At 41.7% G+C, this 13038-nt stretch overlaps 1 protein-coding gene across 1 annotated transcript in view; it reads right to left on the reverse strand.

Annotated features, from left to right (window-relative positions):
- Nucleotides 1–6067: 6067 nt before the first annotated feature.
- stk24a (serine/threonine kinase 24a (STE20 homolog, yeast)) overlaps nt 6068–13038 on the reverse strand; it is a 17684-nt gene continuing 10713 nt past the window's right edge. The window contains exons 3-11 of the mRNA XM_016487528.1: nt 10661–10717; nt 10027–10135; nt 9730–9887; nt 9124–9309; nt 8544–8683; nt 8336–8456; nt 6632–6709; nt 6307–6437; nt 6068–6229 (exon numbers count right to left, since the gene is read on the reverse strand). Coding sequence (XP_016343014.1) covers nt 6211–6229; nt 6307–6437; nt 6632–6709; nt 8336–8456; nt 8544–8683; nt 9124–9309; nt 9730–9887; nt 10027–10135; nt 10661–10717 — 999 coding nt within the window. The 3' untranslated portion in view covers nt 6068–6210. The remainder of the gene's footprint in view (nt 6230–6306; nt 6438–6631; nt 6710–8335; nt 8457–8543; nt 8684–9123; nt 9310–9729; nt 9888–10026; nt 10136–10660; nt 10718–13038) is intronic.

Genomic DNA, 13038 nt, shown 5'->3' on the forward strand with positions numbered 1-13038 from the left:
CCATACCTATGTAACCGGTATGTACTAGAACCGAATCAGAACGCAGATTTCGGTGCCACTTAAATGCTTGAGCGATCGGTTGAAATATTTGTTCTCTGGTTCTCCGAAACGGACGTAAGGATCACCGGCACCGCACATGAAAAATAATTTCTCGACTGAGAAAATTCACGAATGCAAGTCGGAAAGCTCTAATAATACAAATCCAACACATCTTTGTAGTAACGCAAGTGTCCATGTTGTTTTCACATTCCGACTTAAAAGCACAACTCGGGAAATGAGAGCATCCAAGGAGCTCTCATTATGCAGTAATTACTCTTGATCTGATGGCTTCAGGTAGCCTTCCATTAACTAAGCTAAACATGCTTAAATTAAAATGCCTAAAGCTAAACTTCCTTTGTATTCACATTTCTAAACCTGTTGCCCAACAAAAGAGAACATTATAACCTTTTTACTCCACAACACCAGTCAAATGCTTCCTTTTGTGATCTGATGTGGCTTCTTGTCACAGAATGAGGCAAAAAAAATTTGTTCCATATGCTACTTTAAAAAGAATACATCGATTAGCAATAGATTATAAATTAGGGTGACCATACGTCCTCTTTTCCCCAGACATGTCCTCTTTTTGGACCTACAAAAATGCGTACGGCCGGGATTTCTTAATTGCCCAAAATGTCCGGGATTCGGCTGTTTTCTTAATCCCACTCCCGCTGAATCTCTGACCATTGCCGCCTGCTCCCGCAACATGTGAGAACACAGACACTCCTACCTCAGTAATAAACACGGAGATGTTAGTCCCGTCGAATCCGTACATGAAATCACAGATGTCGGCTGATAAGAATTGTAACTCAAATGTCGTTTCGAAAACTAGTCCCGTCCGAATAACGCTTTTGTTTTATATGTTCTGTTTACGCAGTTACAGCTATAATAGCGATGCCTTTGTCCAGATAAGGGATTTCCTGGAGGGTCATGAGTTCCGCTACTTCTGTGATTGGATATGTGGATTTTCTGTGCGAGAGCGCCCTCTGGCGTCCAGTGTGAATGAAACCGACATGTGTTTATAGTGCTAATGGCCTATCCATCATGGATTTTTATTTATTTTTTATTTATTTTTTTTTTTTAAATAAGTATCAGTTCAGGCACGGTTTAGGCACCGGAACCGTTTTAAAAGTATCGATTTGGCACCGGTATCGAAAACCACCGAATGTTTTTTTCTGAGGTAAATGTGACGTTACGTGGCATTGTTTACAAGCCGTTATATTGACGTCTTTGCGCGGCTGAAACACTGATTGAGCGATTACATGAGACAGGATACAGATTGTAAAGTTGTACTCTTTCTTTTAACATACCTTCGGATGTTTAGTCATGTTTATTTTGTGCTATAACTAGTATTAAAGCAGAGGAGATGATCAGTTCATATGCACCTCGTGCTGCCGCTTTTATTGAACTGATTCCGTCCATTAACTGAAAACAGGCTAGACTAATTGATTCGTGGGATTTAAGAATCGATATTGTTCTGCAAAAATGAGAATCGATTAATTATCAATATTTTTTTACCCAGCCCTAATAAACGAGTCTTTTAACAAACAGTGGCTCTAATGTTACTAGTTCTTTGAGACCTGCGGTTTTAGGAGCTAAGGCACAAAACCACATTTTTTTTCAGTGGAAACATGCAAAATAGTGTCAGGCACCAGCACCGTGTCAGTGGACAAGGGGTGATGGTCTGTTGTACTAAGGCTAGTGAATCAAATTCTATCATATTACTTATTCCATTAGTAAGTATTCCTCAAATGGGAGTAGCAGGTTGTTGGTTGGCTTGTGTCCTGTAGAGTCCTTGTGATAGGAACCTGCTGGTGTGTGTTGGCTGGAGAAAGAGCAGGGCAAGTCTCTTGTTTATACTTGGTATTGGCATCAGTCTTGGGTAATCTGATCACAAGTGGTCAGCTGAGGAATTATCGTTAATGTGCACTTCCTCTGAACTTAACGCCACTTACGATGGGTTTTTGTCGAGGGGAGGTACTGTGATTTCATGAGTGGGTCATCAGTAGGCACGTTTCCATTGCCCTTCAAATTGCGCAAATTGAAATTGCGAATTGAAAATACACCTAATGGAAACGCGTCAATTTCGCAAAAATGGCCATATATCGCAAAAAAGTTTTTACGCTCGCATGAGGTGGTTTTTCAGGCAATGCGAAAAAGGAATAATTCGCAAAACTGCAATGGAAACGGCAAAGTTTTGCGCAAATCTGTAATGGAAACGCGCCTAGAGTGTGTCTGCATGTTGATGAAGCACAAATTGGCACTAAAATTTGAATGTGAACTTGAATGTTGATACAAAAAATAATGAAGAATTTACGTAAGATCTTGTGCTTTATTTTTGAGCAACCTTTCACTCACATGAGATCGTAGCAAATAGTAAAAGACAGTAATCCAGTCAATTCCTGATTGACAAAATAAAGTCCTGCCCTACATTTTTTTTCTCATTCAAGAAGCTGTCACTCTGATATACGTCACAATAGAGAAGAAAATCTGACTGCAATAAGGTCAACTTTATAGTTATTTCTAGCATGCAAAATTTCAGCCCATTGATTAGCTAAGCATTACATGAGAAGGTGGACAAGGATGCATTAGTGTAATGTGATTTGGCATCTCTGAAAGTTTGATCGGATCACCCAAGATGAATACCAAGTATAAAAACTGACCATCAATGAGCACACTAACACTGTCATGGTGATATTAAAGTTGTACAACTTCCTGCCTGATTTCCGACAGTAGCCCAGAATGAACTCCAGCACAGCCAACAACACCCCTATCATTCAGTAGTCTGTCTCTATGTAAAAGAACCAGTCTAAGCTTGATGTGGTCTCGAGAGAATCCACCATACGACTTGTAATCAGGACACAAATCAGTATGATTCATTCTTGGGATTTTGCACACGCTCAGTGGACCAAGCCTGGACTGCTCACATCACAAGGCTAATTAAAGCAATAATCTCCTCCGCAGAGTCTCTCATGCCAATCTTCAGGCGTGGCTCACTCCCAGCAGCCTCTGCTCTCAATGACAAACAGCTGGATCGTATTATCCATATTGATTTCATTTATGGCTTAACTGTTGATTAACAGCAAAGATCTCAACCTAGACTTTGCCGATCTTGTAGAAACGCTGTCGTTCAGCGAAGAGTAAACACAACAATGACACTTTGAGGTAATATTTTGCCAAATATATGGGTTAAAATGTTTGTTCTTCTTCATGGTGCTTAATCAGTTTAGGACCTTGTTTGGTCTTTCTAATACAAGAGCCCTTGGTGGCAAGGTTTCAGAGTACAGTAGAGCTGGCAGATGGAAAGGAATGGGTGGCGGGAGAGTTGATGTCAACTGAAACGACTCTGCGTTTGTTTTGCGGATATTTGGTGCAATTTCTATGGAGAATGGTTTGTGCAACCTGATGGTTCTTCTCCAGACTTCCACAGAAGTATCAGGTTCAAACTCAGTCAGCCTTACGCCACGTGGGACCAATGTTCCCTGCAGATTTAATTTTCTCTTTTGAAGATATAACCGTAAAACCAAGGGTTTTGGTAGATTTTAGACACTGAATGATTATCTCATATATTGTTAAGTATTAAATATATTTGTAGAATAGAGACCTCTAGATTGGGTTTTATTGGTTGAATTGAGTGGCGAAAGATAAATATGAGATTTAAAAAAAGAAAATTGCCATTTGCAACGTACTTGGTGGAGCTGACGCATTTAGTGGCATAATGTTTGTTAGTTTTAATGGCTATCAAAATTCTCGTGATTAATCATTTTTATTGATTGATGTTGTGTATCTGTGTCATTTATTTGGATGAAATACTGTGATCATGTGCAACAGTATTTTTGATAGCTATTAAAAAACTGTCGCTGAAAGACATTAAACCACAACCTTACGCACACTTATTCTGATCCAATCTCACTAATCAAAAAAGACAAAATAATGGGTCTCATTCATGAAAAACCTGGAGAATGAAAGTGAAAATCATTTGAGAATCCATTCTTATGTAAATTATTAAATTGAATTTCTTCTAAAATCCAGTGAGAGTTTACGTAACAATGGTTTAGGAAAAGATTCAGTTCATTCTTACATAAACTGTTGCATTGAACGGTTACGTAAGTTGTCTCACACAATTGAATGATTTGTAAACCCGTTGCACTGAATTGGTTTAAAACCACTCGGATAATTGAGTTTGAATTATTCATAGAACCATTCTTGTATAAGTTGTGACATTGTATCGAATGCAACAGTTTACGTGAAAATGGTTTTATGATGATTTACACACATTCGTTCTGCTGGTGTTTGCATGAAAGAGATCTTTTGTGTGCCAGAATGATCACAGGCATACTGCAGCCATTTGGTCATTACTTCATTTTGAGGCATCCTTAAGTGAATCTCAAGATTTGTCTGTAGTGACAAAACATTGGTTTTTTTCTTGGTCATCACCCTTAAACTTCCTGTGGTCAGCTGCACTTTCACCTGCACTGTGTTCCACAGGTTCTAAATTACTTTTCAGTCATTCGTGCAAAAGCCTGATACTTGTGAACAAGAATCGTCTTTGTTTATTCTCCCCATCAATGTTCATCAGTTGTGGCAGATGCCTTTTTGTTTCTCTAATGAGCTGAAATGCTGTGTGCAGTCCAAGTTGTTACTGTGTTACTACTGTGTGTCCTGTGCGAGTGACAGCAGGTCCGCTGCACAGAGAAACCCCCTGACAAAAGTCGCTTGCACTCTGCGTTAAGATGGCTGACTGATTCCTATACTCACTGAATGTACTGTAGAACTGTTTTTAAAACTCATAGGATAATCTAGTCACCTTTTGTTATCGGTCTTTAATTTGTCTAAGGTATTTTTTTTGTATACAAAAGTTTACATTTTTATGTATATTTTTCTTGTGTAAAAATTATGTAATATGTGTATAAACATTGTATGTAGTATCTGTATATAGAGTGACAAATTTCGATCTTGTTTTTGGATGTAAGAATTAAAATTGTGTGAATTTGTTGGATTGTTACAGTTGTTTAGATCGGTATAGCTGTTACACATTCATTTGTCTTATGGACAAGCTGGCTTTGAGCAGCAGGTTAAAAGACACAGGTGCTTCCTGAAAAGGGGGGGCGATAGTGGTGATCACTTGGAGTTGTATATTAGTCTGAATTGAACTTTAGCACAGATTTATAGTCCTGTAAACCCATACGCTCTTCTGTTACGTAACATTAAAATGCTGTTATCATCCAGGTGCAAACAGAAGTGCTGTAACTCAGGATCATTGGAGATACAGGAAGGACAACAAAAATTGTTTACATTTAAATGAAGCATATAATGGATTTTACACACAATGGGATTGAGGGACCATGTAAAGCTCAAGTGTGTTATTTTTTGATGTTGAAACACTTCTGTTCTGGCTCATACAGAATCAACTAAGTAAATTGTAGGCTATCGGCAACATTGTCTCAACCAATGGCATCAGTTTGGGACTATCTGTTGGCAAAACCTATATATATATATATATATATATATAATTTATTTTTGCAATTCTGAATACACACTTCAGCTTTAAAATTCCATTTGTTTGTTGTACAATAATTAATATGAATGAGTTAAATGTTCCTATAGAAAAAAAAAAGAAAAACATGAGCATGTTAGCCAGTTGCTAAGATAATTATACAATAAGCAAGAAAATTGATTAAAGAAAAGAAAAGAAACACTAAGCCAAGACCAGCCACAGCATATAAATAAGCTTAGTACAGGTACTGAACAAAAAAATACATTTGAAAGGAATACGAATGTTAAGGGCTAAAAAAAAAAAAAGCACAAAATGATTTTAATAGCATAATTTTTTTTAACTAAGAGCAATGCTAGCTGATACACACAGACCCCTTGAGGTCAAAATTTGTAGCTTTTCATTCATGTCTCTGAGCTTTGAGGCATCTATTGGCTAAGTTGAAAATAATTTTTAAGATATAAATAAAATTAAAATCAACAGTCTTTTTCTTCCAGGAATTACTGGAAAACTTTAAGTTATCAAATGGTTCCATGGGGTCCTTCAATTCAGTTCATTTATGTACAGACAGCAAGCACATGAGATTGTAAATGACAATTACAATCCCACCTTAATAAAACGAAAGAAAATACATAATACAGACACAGAGAAAGAGTCTTCATGCAGAAGCACAGAGTCAGTCAGTGTTGAGACGAAAACCTGTGAGGCAGAAAACACACATCAGACTCTCACTAACTCACACGTGATGGCCAGTGCAGGCGGGGAGCTGTGACTACCTCTTTAACCTCTGAACAACTCTCGTCACCATAGAGTCAGTGATCCCGGGACATGTCTCTTCAGCCAGGAGCATGGCCTGCTTCAGCTCCTCTAACACCACCGGCTTATAAACACCTTGCTTCTGCTTCTGCTTCAGCTGACAGAAAAACAAACACATATCCATCCTGTGATTGACACTTTGGATACATAAAAGCAGTGTTAGGTCAGTATGCACTGATATTCATTTACCTGATGATTTGCAAACTGCTAAGCTCAACTCTAGATAAACATCAGCACATACACATAATACACAACTTGAAAGGTTCATCAGAATCAAATTCTTACCTCTGCAAACAGTGGTGATATAATAGAGGACTTGGACTCTTTGCTCTTGGACGGAGGCTTCTTTGCACTGTCTGGAACCTAAACAATGTGCAGGCAGATGTGAAAGTATGATGTATACATGTCTGAATATCACTACATGAGTTAAAATCTGTGCTCAAATGCAGCATAAACTTTCTTAACACTAATTTTTCTTCATTTTTGCTCAATGATTTTTAATCAGGTGGTGTTTTGGGGATTTTTAGTGGATGTCTGAAGTCAGTTCCACTCAGATTCACAAGGTGTCCTAACCGCAGGTGTAGACAAATACTTTAGCTATCAACATGATCCACTGAGCTTGTTCCCAGTGGCTACTGGACTCCACCAGGGCAGTCCCTTGCCCCTGGTCCTCTTTGTGATATCCATGGACAGGATCTCAAAGCACAGCTGGGGGATGGAGGGTGTACAGTTTGGAGGGTCTTAGTGTGGCATCGCTGATATTTGCAGATGATGTTACCCGATGGCGTTGTTGGGCTGTGGCCTGTAGCACTTACTGGGGCAGTTTGCAACCGAGTGTGAAGCAGTGGGGATGAGGGTCAGCACCTCCAAATCTGAGGCTGTGGTTCTCAGTTGGAAAAAGGTAGATTTCCCATATCGGGTAGGGAGTGATTTGCTCCCAAGGACAGGTCAGAGCATGAGATCGACAGGCGGCAGTAATGCAGTTGTTGTACCAGAAAGAATGAGATTGCAGGTGCAAGGGGCTAAAATTAGTTTTCTCTGCAGGGTGTCTGGGCTAACCCTCAGAGATGCTCCGACATCCCAGAGACATTTGTAGTAGAGCTACTACTCCTCCAAAAGCCAGTTGATGTGGTAGGATGCCTCCTAGTAGACACCTCCCAAATTAAGGTGTTCCAGGCACGTCTGATTCTTGGGGAGACCTCCATACTTGGAAGGCCTGGAAATGCCTTGGGATCCCCCAGGAGCTATGGAAGGAAAAGGATATATTGGTAGCCCTACTTAAACCCCTTTCACACTGCACGTTGGTCCCTGAAAATTGCCGGAGTGCCTTCTGTGTGAACACAAACACGTCCCGGGATTGATTCCGGGTTCGATCCCAGGTTGGGGACCTAGTAACATTGCCAGGATCAGTCCCGGAATGAGCCCTGTGTGAACAAAAGCCAGAACCAATGCCATAAAGTGTTTGTCGTAGTGATGACGCATGTTATTGTGCGACTCTTTTACCGGGTGTTTTGAAGCCAGATCAACGTTTGCGACAAAAAATATGTGCAAACTGGTATGAAGCAGAGATCATGGAGCTCCTCACTATCCACGCTGAAGCTGAGATCATTCGCCAGCTTAGTGGAATGGTACGCGTCACATTACACGTCACATTGTAATGTCACGTGTCTTTACGGGATCTTTATGGGATGTTGTGAACGCACACACAGATTCCTGAAAATGATCGATCCCGGTACAAATCACGGAACACATTATCTGTGTATTTTCTGGAATCTCTGTGTGAAAGGGGCTTTAGTCTGCTGCTACTGCGACCTGGTCCTGGATAAGCAGCAAGAGAATAGATGGATGTAAGGATGATCCACTAACATCTAAAAAACAATATTTTTTTATCATTCTAAACCCAACAGACATCTTTTGGCTGTCTTTCGAATAAAATCACCTGCTTTAATATTTTTTTTTATTTGCATATCTGCATATCTGATTCCTCACCTCTTTGTGTAGTTCTTCATTTTTTATGACTCCATTCTGTTTGACTGTGGGCCTATTTCCTATGACAGTGCCGAAGATCCAGTCATCATCCACAGACTCTCCAGATGCTTCACCGTTGTCTCTGAAGACATGTACACACATTTTCTCCGTGAATAAATAATTAGAATATTAATATAACTAAATGTGCCAATGTTTGTTTTATGCTTACGATTCTGAATCGGAGCTGGACTCAAGGGCCTGTTTTGCTTTCCATCTCTTGTACTTGTCGATAAGATCCATCAGGAATGATGTCTTCTTGGCATATCGAGTGATAAATTTGTGTTTCAAAAGCTCTTTAGCTGTTGGCCTCTGGCAGAGATGATGCAAACATTATGTATTTTGATTATACATATCTATACATCAGGGGTGGACAGCTCTGGCCCCCAAGAGCCATTCAAGTGTCAAAGTAGTCCACCCCTGCTATACATGCAGAAATCCTATTTTAAAAAGACAATTTTACAGAGTTACTAAAATCCAGCTTGGCAGGCCACTGCCCTGCAGACTTTAGCTACAACCCTAATCAAAGACACCTGAGCATAGCTATTCAAGATCTTCTGAGTTACTAGAACATTACAGGCAGGTGAATTTGTTTAGGGTTTGACCTCCAGGGCTGGATTTAAGAAACCCTGCTATATCAGGTGTGTCCAATTCTGCTGCTGGAGGGTCACCTTCCAGCAGAATTTAGCTCCAGGCCTAATTAAACACACCTGGAACCAGCTAATCCCTGAAATCTTCCAGGCAACACTTACACAGTTGGGGTCTTTATTGAGACAGGCATCCACAAACTCTTTGAGAACTTTGTTGTTGCTTCCCTCTAGTGTGGGTGAGTTTTCCTTAGGGATGAGAAATAACACCTTCATGGGGTGAACATCAGAGTGGGGCGGCTCTCCTTTTGCTAGCTCAATTGCAGTTATGCCCAATGACCAGATATCTGCCTGCAAAACACACACACACACACGCCTGAGGGACCTATTCTACATTTGCTAAAATGTGCAATGTGCAGCTAAAATGTGTGAAAACAAATGTCATTGTTCTTGTTGAGAACTGGTGATATACAACAGACTCTGGATAATAACTTTAAATGGACCAAGGTGTTTTCTAAAGACCAATAGGCCTATACAAAGACATACAATTTATGGAAACAGAGTGGCTAAATCAAGGCTAGCTAACACTCCTCCTGGAAACTTGCTCTTTTGCAGTGTTTAGCATCAGCCCCAACTAATCAAGGTGTTAATGATTACTAGAAAATAACAGTCAGATGTGTTGGAGCTAATGTGGAGTTAGTCTAAATACTAACCCATACCAGACTATGATTAAAACTTTGGTACATGAATTACACAGTGAACGGATCTGACCTTTGAGTCATACTCTGACTGTTTTATGACCTCTGGTGCCATCCAGAATGGAGTGCCAACAAACGTGTTCCTCTTGATCTGTGTGTCTGAGAGCTGCCCAGCCACACCAAAATCAGCTAGCTTCACATGACCCTTCTCTGACAACAGGATGTTAGCAGCTAGAGAAACATATAAACACACATCAGCCATGTTGATTTGAGTTTTCGGAAGAGAAGTGCGATCTTGAAATGCTGGAGATAATTTATAGATTTCAATGGTAGAAAACTGTGTAGGTAATGCATCATTTTTCACAGGTACCTTTAATATCTCTGTGAATTTTCTTTTTGGAGTGAAGGTAATCCAGACCCTTCAGGATCTCTCTGAGGACGGTGGCAATATGGGACTCGTCAAGAGCTCCAGGTCCCAGCTGTAGATCAAAGAACAGACTTGTTAGGGGACCTTAACAAATGTGTAGGACTCTAAACCTCTGGAAAAACACAACTATAATTATATAGTACGTGACTATAACTACGCAAATTCCTCATTTTGTATTGTAACAAGATCACCACGTCACTCCAGGGCTCCAGGACAGGTTTGAGAAGCACTGGTCTAAATTATTTGTAGTCCTCCTAGAGCAGGGTTGCTCATTCCTTTTTCTGCAGATTTCAACTCTGCTCCAACACTTCTGTTTGTAGTTATTAAGATCTTAAATAACGGGCTCATGATTAGGGATTTTGATTAGGGTTGTAGCTAAAGGTACATCTACAGGAACAGGACTGAGCACACATGCCCTAGAAATGTGTAATTGCAATGATGACAACCAAAATGTATAATTAACATTTACATTGTTTAACAGCAACTTGCAGAAATATGCCATTTTTGTGGCTTTTCTTTTACAACCAGAAATATAGACTGTATTGATCAATAAAATTAAGGAAATTAACATTCTTACCAAATCCAGAGCAGAACCCCCTCCTAAATATTCCATGATGATCCACAGTTTTGTGTCCTGCAAGAGATGCCCAGTCATATAAGACCTGTTTGGACTGGCGTATTACAGGTCACTATTGTACTGACAGTACGTTTACATGGACAACAGTACTCCGATTTTAATACGATTAAGACAATACTCTGATTAAGAATCTACCATGTAAACAGTGATTTTTGATTACCTTAATCCGGCAGTCATAATCGAAGTAAACACTAATCAGATGGTGTCGCGTGGGGACGTAATGATGTGCGCCATTAATCGATCTATGTACTATAACATGTAAAACGGGAACATGAAAGGAATATTCTAAAAGCAACTCATGTAAACACCTTAATCGTAATATTGGCTTATTCAGAATAAGGTAAATAATTAGATTACTGATGTCCATGTAATTGTGACATGCATCTGATAAACTCAGGTACGACATGCATGCAGACTGTACGATGATGACACCCTATTGACTCGTAAGCTACGTAAGTTCTCTTCCTAACATTCGTTCGGTATCTCACTATGGGAACGCTTCAGACGTGACCAATCGCGGAAGCACCAATAACACCACGTCTGCCAACTATGGCAGACCAATCGCTGCAGCGATCAGGGAGTCCCGCCTCCCTGTATATAAACCGCAGCTACCTGCCGTTTCGTCATTCTCCGCATATCTCTTCTCCGTGCAGTAAAGGCAAGGAGGGCAATGTTTGTGAGATTGCTGCAGCGATCAGTGAGTCCCGCCTCCCTCTATATAAACCGCAGCTACCTGCCGTTTCGTCATTCTCGCTCTCTTCCCCTTGAAGATTTTAGGAAGCGGGCTCAGCAGACTTCGGGAATTATTTGCTTAACAGTTTACAGACAGATCCGCGAGGTAACGTCCCAAACGCAATATATTCCTAACGTTTGTTGAGCGACTTCACTTAGAGTGAGATAACTAATGCGTCAGGGTGAGTTTTCTGCTCTAAGTTTTCAATTTATTTTCCAAGTCTTTGGGGGCACTCATCACGCACCAAAAGAAGAGGGAAAAGGAGAGCTCTCTATCGCAGCACAGCTCCGTACTAGTTGTCACGTTGTGGTGGGCTTACCGTACGAAGAGAGTGCAGGCCCCATGGCCACTGCGAAAGAGCTGGAGAGCCCCGGAGGAAAAGGTCTTCCTCCACATCCGTGTGCCTGTGGAATGTGGATTTCTGCAAAGGATTCACACGGCCTCTGCATCTCCTGTTTGGGGGCTAAACACGCTCAGGCAGCTCTGTCCAACCCCAAGGCCTGTCCTCACTGCACGAAGTTCTCGGCTAAAACCCGAGAGCGGAGACTCTGCGTAGCAGTAGCTGGGAAGTCGGACCCATGCCTCTCTGCTCAACCCAGAGAGGAACCGATGGATTGTCCGCAGGCCGTCAGCTCATGGGGAGAGATGATGGAGAGGGTGTCACCCGTCCTTCCCCCGCTGTTCGAAGATCCGTTAGCGGGAGAGGAAGATGACGAGGACGAAGTGTTGTCAGCCATCCTCGAGGATGAGGATGACGATGACGATGATTATTCTTCCCCCAGATCAGTCGCGTCCACCGAGTGCACGGGATGTGAGTTCACCCTCCCCTGTGCAGACGGACACCGATCTACTCGAGGTCTGTCGAAGGGCTGCGGCTAAACTGTCGATCGACTGGCCATCCCAACCGGCAGGTCAGGGGGCTGAAAGAGATTTGTATGATGGAAAGAGACTTCTGTCACGTCTCCCTACAGGGAGGCAATTTATTCCAGCCATCCCGGCATGTGTGGCTGAAATGAAGAGGTTTTGGGACAAGCCTTTTTCCCACCGTGTGCCCGTCAAGGGCTTCTCGAGGCTGGATGTTCAGGGAATGGAGGATTTGGGGATGGCGGATCCTCCCCCTGTTGAATCATCTGTGGCTAATCATTTGCACCCAAGTCGCAGGGCAGTGCTCTCTTCAACCGCAGCCTCGCTGCCAGGGAAAACAGAGCGCTTCGCTGCCTATAAATTATCTGCTCTGGCCATTCATGCTTTGAATGCGACGTCCCTCCTTACTGCCTATCAAGCGGAGATATTTGAGGAGATGGGGCATCAGCTGGACTCCGGATCTCCCAACCCAGCACTCTGGGAGGAGATATGTGTCATCACAGATTTAAACCTGCGCACGTCCCGCAGAGCAGTTCAAAGCTGCGGTCGGAGTATGGGCTTAGCGGTTGTGGGAGAGAGATCACTATGGCTGGGTTTGTCAGGCCTCTCTGACAAAGAGAAGGTGGAGTTTTTGGATGCCCCTATTGATCCAAAGGCCATGTTCGGCGCGACGGTAACAGCGATGCGTCAGCAATGTGACCTGTGGAAAAAAGAGGGAGGG

The sequence above is a fragment of the Sinocyclocheilus anshuiensis genome, unplaced genomic scaffold (genome assembly GCF_001515605.1).
Source record: "Sinocyclocheilus anshuiensis isolate Anshui unplaced genomic scaffold, SAMN03320099.WGS_v1.1 scaffold1199, whole genome shotgun sequence".
NCBI classification, from domain to species: Eukaryota; Metazoa; Chordata; class Actinopteri; order Cypriniformes; family Cyprinidae; genus Sinocyclocheilus; species Sinocyclocheilus anshuiensis.